The following is a 16430-nucleotide window of genomic DNA, read 5'->3' on the forward strand; positions in this document are numbered from 1 at the left end:
ATGCTTATGGTCTTGAACCATACTGGGGAACTCCAAATACCATGAAGGATCCTTTGCCCCGCCCCACTAATCTCCCCTCACGTTTGGAATGGAGAGGGGACCGCACAGAGACCACTGGGGCTGGATTGCCTCCCCGCACCCAATATTTGGTGGGGTTGTGCTTCTGAGGGTCGTGCTAAGCCGCAATCAGAGGTTGGGATGGAAGGGCCGGAGAGGACAGGCCGAGAACTGGGGTCAGCGTCAGGCGGTCGGCGAGGGACCGGCAGGGGAGGGGATACGTTCGGGAGGAGGGGAAGGGGAGGGCTCACAGACTCCGGCCCCGGAAATCCGATCCCTTTAGGACCCAGAGGTGCCAGTCCCCCAGCGGCGGCGGCGAGAAGGGCAGCCGCTCGGTCTCGGGCTGCCGCCGCTCGGGCAGAGCCAGAGAAAGACCGAGGCTCGGGGCGCGGGGGGGAGGGAGGGAGGGAGGGTGGCGCGGCGGCGGAGCGGCCCGGGCCGGCCGAGCAGCCATGGGCGCCGGGGTGCCGGGCCCCCCGAGAGCCGAGGCCCCCGGCCGGGGTGGGGGACGCCCGGGCTGCCAGCCCCGCTGACACCGCCTCGGACGATGTGAGCCGGCGCCTCCGCCGCTGCTTCGCGGGCAGGGCGCGCGGTCCCACCGGCCCCGGCCGCCGCTTTTCTAATTTGGGTGGGGGCGACCGTAGCAGGCCGCTCTCTCGGGCTTTGAAAGAGGGGCTGGCTGTCTGTGGCAGCTGGATTGGGGGAGGCGACCCACACAGGGCGCTCGGAGATTTTTTTTTTTCCTTTTTTTTTTTTTCTTCAAGCGGGGTTAACTGTTTTTGGCAGCTTGGTTTGGGGGGAGCCTAAAAAAGGCCTTCCGGGGTTTCTTTTCTCGGGGGGGAGGGGGGCAGTGGTCCCGACTTGGCCAGCCGCCTGTTGGAGGGGGGGAGCGGGAAGCGAGGGGATGCGCCCCCGTCTCCCCCCACCATGATGAAGACGGAGCCGCGGGGGCCCGGGGGTCCCCTCCGGAGCGCCTCCCCGCACCGCAGCGCCTACGAGGCGGGCATCCAGGCGCTGAAGCCGCCGGACGCGCCCGGGCCCGACGAGGCACCCAAGGCGGCCCACCACAAGAAATATGGCTCCAACGTCCACCGCATCAAAAGTATGTTCCTGCAGATGGGCACGACGGCGGGGCCGCCGGGCGAGGCGGGCGGCGGCGCGGGCCCCACCGAGGCCCCGCGGGCGCCTGAGCGCGGCGTGCGCCTGTCGCTGCCGCGGGCCAGCAGCCTGAACGAGAACGTGGACCACAGCGCCCTGCTCAAGCTGGGCACCAGCGTGTCGGAGCGCGTGAGCCGCTTCGACTCCAAGCCCGCGCCCTCGGCGCAGCCCGCGCCGCCGCCGCACCCGCCGTCCCGGCTGCAGGAGACGCGGAAGCTGTTCGAACGGAGCGTCCCGGCGGCCGCGGGCGGCGACAAGGAGGCCGTGGCGCGGCGGCTGCTGAGGCAGGAGCGCGCCGGCCTGCAGGACCGGAAGCTGGACGTCGTGGTGCGCTTCAACGGCAGCACCGAGGCGCTGGACAAGCTGGACGCCGACGCCGTGTCGCCGACGGTCAGCCAGCTCAGCGCCGTTTTCGAGAAGGCCGACTCGAGGACCGGCCTCCACCGTGGGCCCGGGCTCCCCAGGGCCGCGGCCGCCGGGGTTCCCCAGGTCAACTCGAAGCTGGTCAGTAAGCGGTCCCGGGTGTTCCAGCAGCCGCCGCCGCCGCCGCCGCCCGCCCCGTCGGGGGATGCACCGGCCGAGAAGGAACGCGGCCCTGGAGGGCAGCAGCCTCCGCAGCACCGAGTGGCCCCTGCCCGGCCGCCCCCCAAGCCCCGGGAGGTGCGCAAGATTAAGCCCGTGGAGGTGGAGGAGAGCGGGGAGTCGGAGGCCGAGGCGGCGCCCGGGGAGGTGATTCAGGCGGAGGTGACGGTCCACGCGGCCCTGGAGAATGGCAGCACCTTGGCAACCACAGCCAGCCCCGCGCCCGAGGAGCAGAAGAAGGCCCAGGCGGCCCCGGAGGAGGCCGCGGCGACCGTGGCTGCGCCTGAAAGAGGGGTGGGCAACGGCCGGGCCCCGGACGTGGCCCCCGAGGAGGCGGATGAGTCCAAGAAGGAGGACTTCTCGGAGGCAGACTTGGTGGACGTGAGCGCCTACAGTGGGCTGGGGGAGGACTCTGGGGGCAGTGCCCTGGAGGAGGACGACGAAGAAGACGAGGAGGATGGGGAGCCCCCTTACGAGCCCGAGTCGGGGTGCGTGGAGATCCCGGGGCTCTCGGAAGAAGAGGACCCGGCCCCGAGCCGGAAGATCCATTTCAGCACGGCGCCCATCCAAGTAAGTGAGCCCCCCTCCCGCCCCCGCGCCGCCCCTGCCACGTGCACGCCGTCGCCCCCGCCTCGCCAAGCCGGGTTTGGCAGGCTGAGTCAGCCCCTGCCACCCAGCCCCCTTCCCAGAAGTTACCACCCTGAGGGGGGCGTGGGGGAGTTCCAGCTGTTTGTCAGAGGGGCACGATTTTCAGGCCTGAGACAGGGCGGCCTGCCCCGACCTGCCCTCAGGTTCCTCTGCCTGCTACCTCGCCCAGGCTCCGCCGCACCCGCATCCTGGGACACCTGCTTTCCCTTCCTCTCCCAGACACGCTTCCTCCGGAGGCTGCCTGAGGCTGGGACTTGGGTGGTGGGGAGGTGTGCGTCTGTGTGTGTGTCCTCAGGAGACCCTCCCCACATGGGTCCTTACTCCACTCTGGGCGGGAGAGGTGGGGGGAGCTTAGAAACACCCCCCCACCCCCACTTTTCCCCTATAGAGGAGGGAGGAGCCAAGAACTTCCTAAAACGAAGGTGTAGGGGACCGCAGCCCTTCATCCTGTCTGTAGCCCCCACCCCAAGTTTGCAGAAGTGAAAGAGGGAAGCAGGTCTATGAGGGTGAGCTGGGCCGGGCCCATGTGACTGGGGGTGGGGGAAAGGCCTGGCGCTGGGGCCCTGTTTCCTGGGGTCGGTGCTGGGCCATCTGGGGAGGTGGAGGTGTTGGGCTCCACAGGGAGCAGGCACCTTGCCTGGCCCATGAGGGGGCTGGGCCTTGGACTGGGCACGAAGAGAGGGGGTGGGGCTGGGAAAGCCCCCAGGATGCCTGGCAGCTGCCCACATGCCTTTGCTCTTGGCTGCTCAGTAGGACAGACTCTCATGGCCTTGGCAAACTCCCAGTGCTCTTGCCACATTCTTTGGGTGCCCTAAAAGAGGGATGGGAGCTGCCCCTTTTGGGGGTCTCAGTCCACCCCCCCACTTCCCCACCATCGCTCTTGGTGATTGATTTGTGGCTTGTGCCAGTGCCCTGAGCTCCTCAGAACAGTGCCGACGGGGTCTGGGTAGGGGGACATCCCTGGGAAGAATTAAGAGTCCCAGGTCACCACCCCCCACTTCCTGCCACCCTCCAATCTTGGCTAGCACATCCAGTCTAGATGGCCCTTTCTCACCACCCCAGGCTCAGCTGTGCCCAGCACCAGGTCTGCTGCAGGGGGGGTGTCCGGGCCCCTGGACTCTCCTAGGCCTGGACCCTGCCTTTACTAACCCTCCCCTGCCAAACCCTCATCTGTTTGCTTGAAGTTTCCATAACTGCTCTTGGACACTGAAGCTGCCCAGGTTCCCTCCCACCCCTCCTAACGACGGCTGCCCCTCTCCCACCTCCCCGCTCCCACCCCAGCGGAGGCCTGAAAGGTGCCACTCCAGCCACGCCATCCCTCCCCCATCTGGGGCTGCGACCTTACGTGTCCTTTCCCAGCCCTCCCCCTCCTGAGGGCGACAGGATCCTGGATGGTCTGGAAGAAGATTATGGTGTTTCTTGGGACCCGAGGAGGAGGTGGGGACCACGGAGGGAGTCAGGACCCTCCCATCCCCAACCAGTTCTCTGAGTGGCCTGATCCCTTCAGAGGTGGAGTTTGGTTTTTCAGTCCTGGGCCTCTGACTGTCTATATTTGACACCTTACCCTGATTTTTGGGTAAAAAATAGCGCATGATTTGGAGCAGTGTTTCCCGACTCCCTGGTGACCGTCGCTCGCAGGAGTGTGGGAGCCAGTGGTCTGTGGTGCTGCCTTGGTATGTGTGACTTTTGACCTTGCTGGGGATTTCCTCCTCCCCACCCTGGGCAGTGGGTCCCTGTTTTTCCCCTTTCCCTGCCCCCACTCTGCATTGACACTGATTGGAGGGTCTTGTGTCCTACCGATGACCCGGTTGTTGCCTCTACAGAGGCTTCTGCTGAGGACAGAGAGCCCGATTCCACATGGTCGGTTGGGGGCGGGGGACTGGGCCTTCTGATAGGCTCAGCACATCGTGGTGGGCAATGTGAGAGGGGGCCTGGGGCCTGGGGTGAGGGTCAAGGGACTCGTGCAAAAGTGGGCCAAAGCCGATTTGCGAGGCCCCGGGGGCATGAGTGCAACGGGGACAAAGTCACAGGTGACCCACCTGCCAGGGCCCACCGGGTGGAGTCTCATCCTGCCCGGCCACTGGCCAACCCGAGTGACCTTAGCGGCAGACCTGGCATCTTATTCTATCTGCAGACTGGGTGGCCCCTCCCTCCAGGGGGCTTGGAGGCCAGCGGCCAGATGTCAGGGGGCCACTGCACAATTGACGATGAGCTTTAAGGGCCTGAGCTCGAGTTTCTCTGATGCAGCGAAATCGAGGGGAGTGAGTTAAGTGACCACATAGGCCCCTCCCAGCTGCACTTCTAATCCTATGAAACCCCACCGTGGGAGCGAGGCTCCGGTGGGGAGTGGAGGATGACACCAAGCGAGCCCGAACAAAGGCTGGGACACAAGTCTACTGCCCGCCAGGGTGCCCCTGGGCCTGCTCCTGGAGGAGAGAGGGCCCCGGCAGGGGCCTCGGGGGACACGGTGCTCCACTCCAGCTGCTCAGGCCTCAGGCCCAGCCGTCGGATAGAGCTGCTCCCACCCTTCCTCGCCCCCGCTTAGCTCCAAGTGGTGCCAACCTGTCGCTGCAGGCAACGAAGCATGAACGCGTCATGGTACCCCAAATGGTGCTCATTAACCTCCCACTGGGGGTACCCCCGCCTGGACCCAGAATTAGGCACTCCCACAGAGCCCCTGCCCTAGCTTCTCTGTTCTCTGGGGGAGGGTCAGAATTCTCCTTCTCACAGAGAGCCACAGGAAGGAGACAGCAGAGGGTACAGGGGCCGACAAGGTAGGGCTGGCCTTGGGGCCTCCCTGCAGTCTGGGCTCACTGTGGACCACGTCAGAGGGGCTGCTGCCTGCCCGGGCTCCTTGCTGTCACCAGGACCCCGAGCCTCCGGCCTGGGCCTCCTAGTGCGCTGGGGATAAGGGGCACGCCTCAGAGCTGCTTCTCTGGAGGGAAACTGAGGCCTGGCCATGCAGGCAAGGCCACGTGGGCCTGGCGTTCTTCCCCTCACCCTCCCTACCTCCCGTCACCTGAGGGGCACCTCAAGTAGAGTGCTGGCCTTTCTCCATGGGGCTGGGGTGATCCTGCCTGCCTCCCTCCCCCACCCCAGCCTCAACTTCAAGTTCAGGTCAGCTGGGGCCTGGGGGCCTGGGTGCCTCTCTGTCCCATTCTCTCCTCCTCCCTCCCCTCTCCCTGCGTCTCACACCCGCTCCCCCCTCTCTCCCCATCTGGCATCCTCCCGGATCTTCTCCATTCTTACTCCCTTCCTCCGCTTCCCCTCTGCTCCTGCTCAGCCTGTTCTTTCGACTCTCCCGGACTCTCCCGCCGCCGTCTGTGTCTGCCCCTGTCTGGCTCTCTGGGTCCTCCTGTGTCTCTTTCTGCCCCAGTCTGTTGGTCTGCCTCTGACCTGGACACCTGGCTTCCTGAGTCTGACGGTTTCTCCAGGGTTGCCCTTCCTTTCCTTCCACAGCAGCCATGCTCATGCCCAGCTGGGGCTGCAGGAGAGAGTGACGGTGTGGATGGGGCGACGACATCCCTTTGTCTCTCGCCCCGTGGACTGAAGCGCTAGCAGGCCCTTCCCTCCGAGCTGGGGTCATCTTGGGGCTGGGGGAGGCCTGGAGCAGGCCAACGGGTGGCCTCAGCCGGCCCTGGCGGCCTCTCCGCACCAGCTCTGCCCTTGCCCTCTGACGAGCGGCCCCTCTGCAGGTGTTCAGTACCTACTCCAACGAGGACTACGACCGGCGCAACGAGGACGTGGATCCCATGGCCGCCTCCGCTGAGTACGAGCTAGAGAAGCGGGTAGAGAGGCTGGAGCTGTTCCCTGTGGAGCTGGAGAAGGGTGAGACACGGCCGCGGGGTGGGGGTGGGGGGTCTCTCCTCTGGCGCCAGCTCTGCCCTGGGCCCTGGCGTGGGGTGGGGGGGGGGGTGCTTCCTTGGGGACTTTGGTGTCTACCCTGCCTGGGCCCCTGCCAGCGTCCCCAGCCACACGGACTCCATTGCGGCCAGAGCTCCCACCACCGACCCTGTCCTGCCCCACTCTGTGCTCACCCAGCCCAGCTGCCAGGTCCCCGGGGGGCGCTGGGGGCTGGGCTCTGGGCTCTGTGTGGGCCTCGCGCTGGTGGGAAGCCAGCACTGATGGGACACTCCCAGCCAACTGTGTCCTCACAGGCTGTCATGGGTGCTGGGCAGGGATGGGAGGGGCCGCCGTAACAGCATGTAGGCTCAGGTCAGTGGGGTCCCCGAGGAAGGAATGCTTGCATTGAGTTCTGAAGGTGGAGGTGGCTGGGGGGGGGGGGGGTGGAACTCAGGAGAGGTTGCGGGAAAGAGAAAAGAGAGACTCGGCTAGATTTTGATCACGAGGGCAAGGGGGGTATGTGGGGCCTCGTAGACCACGTGGAGGACAGGTGGTCCCCGTGGATGGACCGGGAAACCGTGGCAGGGCATGGGAAAGGTATTTTAGAAAGACCACCGCAGGCTGTGCTGTGGGGAGAAGGGTCATAAGTGGATGGGGAGAGACCACAGTGGTGTGGACCAGACGATGGCTGTGTGGGAAGTGGGTGCACTGGAGAGATCCTTGCGAGGCAGAATCTGCAGGATCTGGAGGCTATTTGGCCCGGGCTGAGGCCGTGATGGGGGAGGGAGGAATCCAGGTGACTCCCAGGCCCCAGGAGGGAGTGGCAGACGGGAAGAGCCTGTTTGTGGGGGAAGATAAGAGTTTGGATGTCAGAGGCCCGTGAGACAGGAGGGGGGGCAGCTGCGCCCATCCCTCTGCACCCCTCATCTGCGTGCAGAGTCGTCTCTGGCCCACCCCCCGGGCCACCCTCAGCCTGCCCTGCTGCCCAGTGGTTCTTGGGGGTGGAGAGCACAGAGCAGGGAGTGACCCACGAGCCTCCTGGTTGGCTTGACAAAGAGAGGGGAGAGAATGGTGTCCCTTCCCCAGTTGCGGACATCCCCTGAGTGCGGGGCCTGCTGCTCGAGGTCGGGCTGTGCCCTGGGGTGAGGTTGGAGATTGGGGTGGGGGGGACATCTCTCTCTCTCTGTCCCCCTGCAAGCCCTGGCTGGAACGCCTCACCCCACCCCCACCTCCCAACACCAGCCTCTCACGACTTTTTGCTCCACAGACTCTGAGGGCCTGGGCATCAGCATCATCGGTATGGGGGCCGGGGCGGACATGGGCCTGGAGAAGCTGGGCATCTTCGTGAAGACCGTGACCGAGGGTGGTGCAGCCCATCGGGACGGCAGGTACCGCCTCCCCCTCCCCCACTGGCTGCCAGCCGCGGGGCGGGCCACTGTCTGTGTGGGGCTCAGGTATTCCTGGAGCCTTATCGTGCTTGGTGCTGGTCCAGGGGGTACAGCGCCGAACACAACTGATGGGACCCCTGCCTTCAAGGCACTTACATTCTTTGGAGGGGGGCTGCGCGGAGGCATCGCACGTCCTGGCTTTCGGTGTGTGTTGGGCTGCGGTAGGGAGAGCACAGGCGTGGAGGTTGTGTTCCTGGCGGAGACCTCTGAGCTTTTTGATTTTCACTTAGCAAATACCGAGTCTCTGGCTCTGTGGGCGGGGCTGGAGCCAGCCCTGGGCAGTCAGTGATGAGGGCCTTGCCCTCAAGAAGCATGTGGTATGTTGAGGCAGACGGGCATCCAAGTGGACGCACAGAAACCACGGGAAAAGTAGCACAGGGGTGCCATGAAGGCATCAAAAGGAGGACTTGTTCTCTCTGGCTCGCAGGGAAGGCTTCCTGGAGGAAGTGACGTTGGAGCTGAGACCTGAAGGATGAGCAGGAGTTAGCCAGGCTGAGGGAGTAGAATGTGCGGCAGGTTCCAGGAAGGGGACTGAAAGCAGGCGGGTGTGGCGGGAGCATAGCAAGCAAGGGGGATCCAGGTGCGTGGTGTGGCTAGAAAGACTGGTGGGCCATGCCTGGAGGGGAGACGCTCCTTGTGTGCGTGCGTGTGCATGTGTGCGCATGGGTGCTCTGCTTGGCGTCTGAGGCTGGAGGGGTCAGAAGGTTCAGGGAGGGCCTCCTGGAGCCCCAGGCGGCCCAGTGACCCCACTGTGGGCCCCTCCACTGTGTGTGTGTATCGCAGGGGGGAAGTGGGACGGGCTTTAGGGCGTCCCCGGGGTTGTCGGAAGTTGGAGGTTGATAATCAGGGGTGCCTTGTGGTGGTACCTCCCAACCCGGACCCCCTCGGTGTGACAGAGGTGAATGGGTGTCCCTGTGAGGGCCGGGTGACTTGGGGTCATGTTGGTGGAGCTTGGGTTGCCTCATTCAGGGTGCTGCTGCCTGCTGTGGCCCTGGGGGCTCGGGGGGCAGACAAAAGGAAGGTGACGGCCTCCGCCCTTTCCCTTACCCCCTCATTTGAATTTCCAGAGCCTTCCCTGGTGGTGGTGATGTGGGAAGTGTGCGCCCATGTTGAGAGTGTGGCCACACCTGGGGCGTGCGGGGGTGAGCTCTTCACAATAGGCCATTTCCTCCATTTCCGCATAGGAGGCCGGGGAGAAGGCCTGGAGCTTGCAGGGAGGTGGGAGTGGAGGAAGGAGGTGGCCAAGGGTCCCGCCAGTCCCTTCGTCCCCCTCGGCAGGCTGGGCCGGACACCCCGGTCTCTCTCCTTGTGCCGAGAAGCAGGGCCCCTCGTGCCACACTGAGAACGTGGTGGGGGCTGTGTCCCCGTCTGAGGGTGCCATGAGCCTACGGGCCAGCACCTGAGCGCCGCAGTTTGCTCCGCTACGTGGGTCCCGGGCATTTGGGAGCCACTCGGCAGACCCGGGTCTGTAGACGTGGACTTAGAAGCGGACCGTGTGTCGCCTGTGCTTCGGGCCCCCGCCGGCGTCCATGGTGGTAACGAACTCTGGATGCTCTATACCCGCTCTGTCGGGTGTGACGGAGGAGGGACAGGGGTGTGATTGTCGCAGGACGTGTGCCTGCCACCACTCCTGGTCCTGCGTGCCCGTGTCTGCTTTGCCTGCCCGGGTCTCCCTGCCCGCTGGTGAGTCTGGGGCGATACGGGATGCTCTGGCCTCATGCGTTTTATCCAAGTAGACAAAGTACCAGGGCCCAGCGGGGACTGAGCCTCGAGTTTCGGATGGGAGGGGGACCGCCTCTACCTCAGCTCCGGTTCCCCGGTGACCCCTGCTGACCAGTGTGGCCTCTCCCAGGATCCAAGTGAATGATCTCCTTGTGGAGGTGGATGGCACGAGTCTGGTGGGAGTGACCCAGAGCTTTGCAGCCTCCGTGCTCCGGAACACCAAGGGTCGAGTGCGGTAAGGGCCCGGAGCAGGGGGGGCTGGGTGGGCATGGGGTGGGAGCGGACAGGAGGTTTGGCCCTCATCCCGGCACTCAGCCCACCTGGCCGTACCCAGGTAAGGTCTGGACAGCCCCCCTTATTTTTTTTTTTTTTGAATTAAAGTTTATTTTTATTTATTTTGAGAGCGAGAGAGCAAGCGGGGGAGGGACAGAGAGAAAGAATCCCAAGCAGGCTCTGCCCTGTCCGTGCAGAGCCCGACGTAGGGCTCGAACTCACGGACCCTGAGATCGTGACCTGAGCCGACTCCAAGAGTCAGATGATTAACCGACCGACCGACCGAGCCACTGGGCGGCTCACCACACAGAGTAGCTTTCATGGCCTCCCTCCCCGGAGGAATTGCTGTGCCCGTATCCCTACCCTACGCCTGCCGTCTTCTCCCAAGCCCCTGAGTACTGCTGGCCACCAGCACAGGCTTCAAGGCCCATGGCCCGCTGCACCTCCAAACTGGCCTCTTGGACTTATTCTTCCCCTGCTTGTCCGTGACTAACTCACCAAAGAACCAAGATGTGCAGGGAGAATGCCATCCAAATTGGGAGTCTCCCCCACCGGGCACCTACCGCATCCTTCTCTCTCACCCACTGTGTAATCCTGGCCGACTCTCCTCCCCGGGCCTGTCGGTGAAGGGAGCTGGGCTAGGAGCTCCTTACGTCCCTCTCTGGCATAACATTCGGGGACCACTCCCTGCCCCCTCCAAGAGGGGCACTGCCCCCAGGAAAGGGTGGTGGACAGAAACAGGATGTGGGTGGCCACGGAGAGGAGGGGCTGGTGCCTGGAAGTTCCACTACTTCCTCTCCATCCCAATCTCCACTCACCATCTTCCCGCCCCTTCCTGAAGCTTGGGGGCTTGGAGCTCACACAAGGCACACCCCCACAGCCCCAGGGCAGGGGAGTGGGGAAGAGGGCTGCTGGGATGGGTCAGGGCCCGATTTCTCCCCCGGTGGTGGAGGAAGAGCGCCCTGCCCAGGCGGCTTCTGAACTCCTGTCCCCTGCAGCTCAGCAGGGGGTTTGGCTGACATCACCCCTCCCCCAAAACTGGCCGCGAGGGTTAGCGGGCCTTCTGCCTCTCTGGGGAAGGAAACCCAAGAAGGGCCCCCAGCTCCCCCATTCATTATTAACACTCCACGGCCTCTGGACTCAACCCTCTCATTTCACCTCCCTTGGGAGGGTCCGGGGGCGGAGGTGGTGCGCCAGCGGGGAGGATGGTGGCATCACCCAGTCGAAGACAGAGGCGAAGGCATGACGCTAGTGCCCCTGCAGATTTATGATTGGCCGGGAGCGGCCAGGCGAGCAGAGTGAGGTGGCCCAGCTAATTCAGCAGACCCTGGAACAGGAGCGATGGCAGCGGGAGATGATGGAGCAGAGATACGCCCAGTACGGGGAGGACGACGAGGAGGTAGGGACTGCCGGCCCGGCCGGTGGCATCATCGCCCCCTGGTGGCTGGATGGAGCATTACAACCATCCTCTGTCCCTGCTTTCCCAGGCCTTGTGAAGAAGGCGGGCGCACACCAGTCCCTATCCTGGGGGAGTCCCCGGACTGAGGGAGGACATGCAGACCCTTCCTTCAAAGAACACTTAGTCTTCTGGAAGGGGTCACACTTTCTGTCTTCAGAGACCCTTCCTGCTCCTATAAGGAAAACACAGTTCCCTCAAAGAATCCCTACTCTGAGGGGAAGGCATACATAGCCTCTACCCTCAGGGGACCTAATCTAAGGAAGGAGAAGGGGCTCCAGACCTCAGGGGACCCGTGGCGTGAAGGGAAAAGCACAGGCTGTTTCTTCAGGGGTCCCAGTCTTACAGGGGAACTACCTGGGCCTTCAGGGGACTCCCCAGGCTGCTGGGGGCAGACGCAAACCACGCCCACTGGCGTAGCCCCAGTCTGATGGGGGAGGCATGAACCACACCCCCGGGTAGCCCCCCAGTCTGACTTGGGCAGACCGTTGCCAGTCTAAGCCCCGCTCATCAGAGCTGAGGGAGGCCGGGGTGGACAGGGTGTGCAGTCGCCTCTCTCCCTTCACAGACAGGAGAATATGCCACCGACGAGGATGAGGAGCTGAGCCCCACGTTCCCAGGGGGCGAGATGGCCATCGAGGTGTTCGAGCTGGCGGAAAACGAGGACGCCTTGTCCCCCGTGGACATGGAGCCCGAGAAGCTGGTGCACAAGTTCAAGGAGGTGGGAAGAGGGGGGGGGGGGGCGGTCCCTGGGCTGGTGGCGGGCAAAGGCAGGCCATTATCCCTCCCAACAGCACGGCCAACTCCAGCCGGAGCTGAGCGTCTGCCTCTCTGCCCCCACAGCTCCAGATCAAGCACGCTGTGACTGAGGCAGAGATCCAGCAGCTAAAAAGGAAGGTAAGAGCATGGCAGGGGGAGTGGGGTCACTCACCGAGATCTCTAGGGACGCCCACTCGGTGTGGACATCGAGACACTGGACTCGGGCTTCACGTGACCGTATACGCAGGTGCGTCAGCCTGCATAGGTACACCCTCGGCATCCGTCTGCCGAGACACAGAGGCACGACCCTCCCTCGGGAAGAGGGTCACAGGACGCGTGCATTCTCGCAGAGGGGCTGATGTTGGAGGCTGGCAAGCCAATTAGAGGCCCTGGTGGTGTCCTTGGGGGCGTGGTGACCAGGGCTGCCCAGAGTGCCGGCAGAGGATATGGATAGGAAGGACGGGTTGGGGCTGCATTTCTGAGGTGGAGATGATGGGCCACACCCCATGCAGAGCATGAAAGCGAGTCAAAGGTCTGTTCGTGCTTTCAATCTGTAAAAGCCTATAAGGCACCTTCTAAGTGCCCAGCACTGTTCCGGTCCCTGTGGTGGGCAGAAGCAGATTTGATGCCTGCCCTTGTGCACAGTGACGTCTGTGTCCTTACCAACTGACACGGGGCTCTGTAGGAGGAGAGTACAGGGGTGCCGAGCACCTAGAGCAGGGGAACCTGATCCAGCCCGAGTGTGTGTGTGGGGAGGGGGTGGGTGCGGGGGGCAGAGCTGTTGGAGGGAATCACAGGAGACTTCTCTGGGGAAGTGACACACTGAGCAGAGAGCCGACGAGTCAGCTAGGGGGAGATAATGGGGCAAGGGGGAGAGGAGGTGGGGGGGGGCATTCTAGGCACAGGGAACGGCACGGGCGAGGGCCCTGTGGCAAGAGGGAACGTGGCAAGTCTGAGGATCTCCAAGAAGGCCCATGCGCCTGGGGTACGGACAGCAGGTGGCGTTTGCCACCAGCAAGGCTGGAGGGGGAGGCAGGGGCTTGAGGCTGAGCGCTGGAGTGGCAGTGAGACCGCGGAAAGGAGGACTAGATTTGTGCGGGTGGGGTGACTGTGAGAAGCGGGAGACAAGGTGGCAGAGGAGCCGGGATTGTTCAGGAAGCCACTGAAGCAGGGACTGGTCAGCAGGGCCAGAGCTGTGGAGGGGACAGAGGGCGATGGCGACCCTCACCTGCCCTGCTCTTTTACACCTACCCTCTTCCTGTGGCCCTGTGAGCTTGGCAAGGCAGGAAGCAGTCCCATTTCACAGATGGGAGGCCGGAGGCTTAAGACAGAAGTTGCCTTGCCGCAGGTCATAGAGCTGGTCAGTGACTGACCCGGGCCCCTGGCCCGCGAGGCGCATGCACGGCGCAGGGGCCCTGGTTGGGGGCTCTGAGGCTGAGCTCCCGCCTCTCCCCACTCCAGGCTCTGGTTCTCAGGCTGGGCCAAGGAGAGTTACTAGTTGGGGGGCAGCGGGCTCCACACCTGCAGGCATCCTCCAGAGACTGGCCCCGGGGCCAGGATGGGGGCGCTCCTCGGCTGCCTCTGGCCCGCGCCAATCCATGGCTGCTCCTTCCTCAGCTACAGAGCCTGGAGCAGGAGAAGGGGCGGTGGCGGGTGGAGAAGGCCCAGCTGGAGCAGAGCGTGGAGGAGAACAAGGAGCGCATGGAGAAGCTGGAGGGCTACTGGGGGGAGGCCCAGAGCCTGTGCCAGGCTGTGGACGAGCACCTGCGGGAGACCCAGGCCCAGTACCAGGCCCTGGAGCGCAAGTACAGCAAGGCCAAACGCCTCATCAAAGACTACCAGCAGAAGTACGTGGCCGGGGCACTAGGAGCAGGGGGTGGGGGTGGGGGGCGGGTCCTGGCCCAGGGTGGACTGAGAGAGGCCTCTGGTGGTAGAACCTCCCCACCGCCACCTGAGTAGAGAGGCAAAGAGCACAGAAGTTGGAGGGCGCCCTGGTGAGGGTGCCTGAGCCCAGGATGACTGGCCACTGGGGCCAGCACAGGCCCCAGAAGCTTTGGAAAGACCTGGGGCCTCCCGACCTAAGAACAGGGGGAGGGGGAGAGAGAGAGAGAGCGAGAGCTGCTCAGGTGGGGCTAAGGACAGGGCTGAGGGCCCTGAGACTCCTTGGATGGCAGTCAGACCACACACCCTCACCCATGGGCTGCCCCCTGCTGACCCCTAGGGAGATCGAGTTCCTGAAAAAGGAGACCGCACAGCGCCGGGTTCTGGAAGAGTCAGAGCTGGCTAGGAAGGAGGAAATGGACAAGCTCCTGGACAAGGTAGGCCCAGGGGTGCGCTGGGGGAGGGGACAGCAGGGAGACCCCTCCTCTCAGGCTCCCTGTAGATCCTGGAGGGAGACAGAGAGAGTCGTGTTGCTGGCTCGGGGTCCTGCCACCACCAGGGTGGGCAGAGGGGCAGGGTCTGTGTCTGGTATCAGGCCTGACCCCTCTCCCTTTTGTTTGCCAGATCTCAGAACTGGAAGGGAACCTGCAATCACTGAGGAATTCCAACTCTACTTAACAGGAATCACTCCTTGACGGGACAATAATTAATCCCCTCCCATTGTCCTCCCTCCCCTGTCCTCAATACTTCACCCCGACCCCTACCAGCCTGGGGACAGGTGCCCCGACTCCCCCACCCTCCGCCCCACCTCCCCCAGCTTCAGGGACCAGAGGGCCTGGGCAGACAGAGGTGGCTGGAAGAACGGCCTCCTGCTCGCCCTGCGGGGCTGAGGCACGGAGGCCCAGGGATGCCAAGGGTTTGGCCTGGGTGGTGGATGGACACAAGGACCTGCAGACCATACTGCCAGACTTTACAACCTCCAGCCTTTGTCTCTGGACTGGAATGGGGCTGGGGGCTCTCCCAGCATCTCACCACCTGGAGGCTGCTCCCTGCCCACGGGGCTCCTACGTGGCCCCTGGGCCTCTTGACTTGAGATTCTACCTTCTTGGCCCCTTTCCCCATCCCCCATCATTGTGCTGTCTCTGTTGCATTCTGACCCTCCTGCTGGGAGGGGTTGCCTCCACGCCTCCTCCTCCCATCCTGGTCCCTCCTCCCAGGAGGGACAGAGTCCACCCTGGAGCCTGGAGGCTGGGACTGGGCCTGCACTGATTTCTCATGCATCCTTCGGGAAAAGGGGAGAGTCCAGGACACCTGGTCCCCAGCTCCCCCTTCCCTGGGGCAGCAGCCCTCAATTTTTCCTTGTGCCTCCCGACCCCCAGGTGCCAAATAGCCATAACCTCCTCCTGGAACTGTTCTGTGGCCTCTCTGGGCTCCGAGTTTCCTGGCCGAGCCTGGGAATACCGGGGAGGAGAGGTCAGTTTAGGGGGCCTGGCTGCAGCTTAGGCAAGGCAAACATTTCCCACCCACCCACCAGAGAGCCAGGCCCTGCCCTGCCCAGGGCCACACCTGGAAGCCTTGTACTAACATCGCAAATTCCGCCTCGCTCCACCCACGCCCACAGTTTTCCAATGTTTTGACCGGAGGGCAAAATTTTACTACTACTCATCTTTTTGGAGACCAGGGCTGCCCTGCTGGCAGCCTGCTTTCTAAGTGAAATCCACTCCGTTTCCCCACTCTAACCCCAAATTGGGGATTGGACCAAGGGAGGTGAGACCCACCCCCACCCCCAGGTCCCCTCCCCTTTTCAGGATCCACCTCTCATTCTGCCTCTTCCTCATGCCCCTGCCCCAGACTGGATTTTTGTTCATTTTTTAAAAACAGACAACCCCCATCACATCCGTTTGGGCTTCTCGACCCCTGTAAATAGACCACGCCATCGATCAGTATTTCTCGCCCCCCACCCCCCACCCCTTGCCCCCAGACGTGCCCCTACCCCCTGAAAGAGCTGGCTGTCTCAGTGCCCAGACCTACGCACTTCTCCTTCGCCCCGGCAGATGGAGTGGGCGGGGCCGCGGGGCGCTTCCGGTTTCTCCAACCGGCACCGCCCCCGCCCCGCCCCCCCGCAGGATTGCGTCTCTGTATATAATATATATATATGTATGTATTGTTCCCGGTTTTGTACGGACCATGCCCTCTGTCAAGTCGCCCCCATAAAAGCAGCCCCCAGAGCCTCGCTGACTGGTATCTTGTTTCGTGGGGGAGGGACAGGGTTGTCGGTCTGTGCCCCGTGGTCCCCTCCTACCCGTGCTGCCTCTGACCGTGAGGCTCCGTCTACAGAGATCCCATATATTCCCGCTTCCAGCAAATTCCTTGTCACCATTTCCTCCATCGGCACCCATACATTTTTACCCATTTCTCCTGGTCAGACCTGGGGTTTCCAGAGAGTTCCTTAGGCCTATCGCATTTCCTCTTTTTAGGAGCCTTCTGAGTTCAGAGAATGGGTTAGATATGATATGGTCAGGCGAGGCGCAGGTCCCTCCCCTGAGAAGTCTAACCTGCTGGGGATACCCAGTCCCTACTCTCACAAGGCACCTTACCTGAGG

The 16430-nt window shown here is 63.5% G+C and overlaps 1 protein-coding gene across 1 annotated transcript; it reads left to right on the top strand.

Moving 5' to 3' along the window:
* The first annotated feature begins 502 nt into the window (after positions 1-502).
* On the top strand, positions 503-16060 carry PPP1R9B (protein phosphatase 1 regulatory subunit 9B). The gene is made up of 10 exons (XM_042965556.1): positions 503-2367; positions 6141-6273; positions 7556-7676; positions 9589-9693; positions 10995-11130; positions 11756-11908; positions 12031-12084; positions 13564-13793; positions 14168-14264; positions 14452-16060. The coding sequence occupies exons 1-10, from the start codon at positions 985-987 to the stop codon at positions 14503-14505; spliced, it is 2466 nt and encodes an 821-aa protein (XP_042821490.1). The 5' UTR covers positions 503-984; the 3' UTR covers positions 14506-16060.
* Positions 16061-16430: the final 370 nt, after the last annotated feature.

The sequence above is a fragment of the Panthera tigris genome, chromosome E1 (genome assembly GCF_018350195.1).
Source record: "Panthera tigris isolate Pti1 chromosome E1, P.tigris_Pti1_mat1.1, whole genome shotgun sequence".
NCBI classification, from domain to species: Eukaryota; Metazoa; Chordata; class Mammalia; order Carnivora; family Felidae; genus Panthera; species Panthera tigris.

Bases quoted from the DNA above. Each gene is read 5' to 3' on its own strand.
- PPP1R9B (XM_042965556.1), top strand. From the start codon at position 985: ATGATGAAGACGGAGCCGCGGGGGCCCGGGGGTCCCCTCCGGAGCGCC. The intron at 6,274-7,555 runs GTGAGACACGGC...TTTGCTCCACAG, and splicing joins CCCTGTGGAGCTGGAGAAGG to ACTCTGAGGGCCTGGGCATC. The intron at 7,677-9,588 runs GTACCGCCTCCC...GGCCTCTCCCAG, and splicing joins GCAGCCCATCGGGACGGCAG to GATCCAAGTGAATGATCTCC.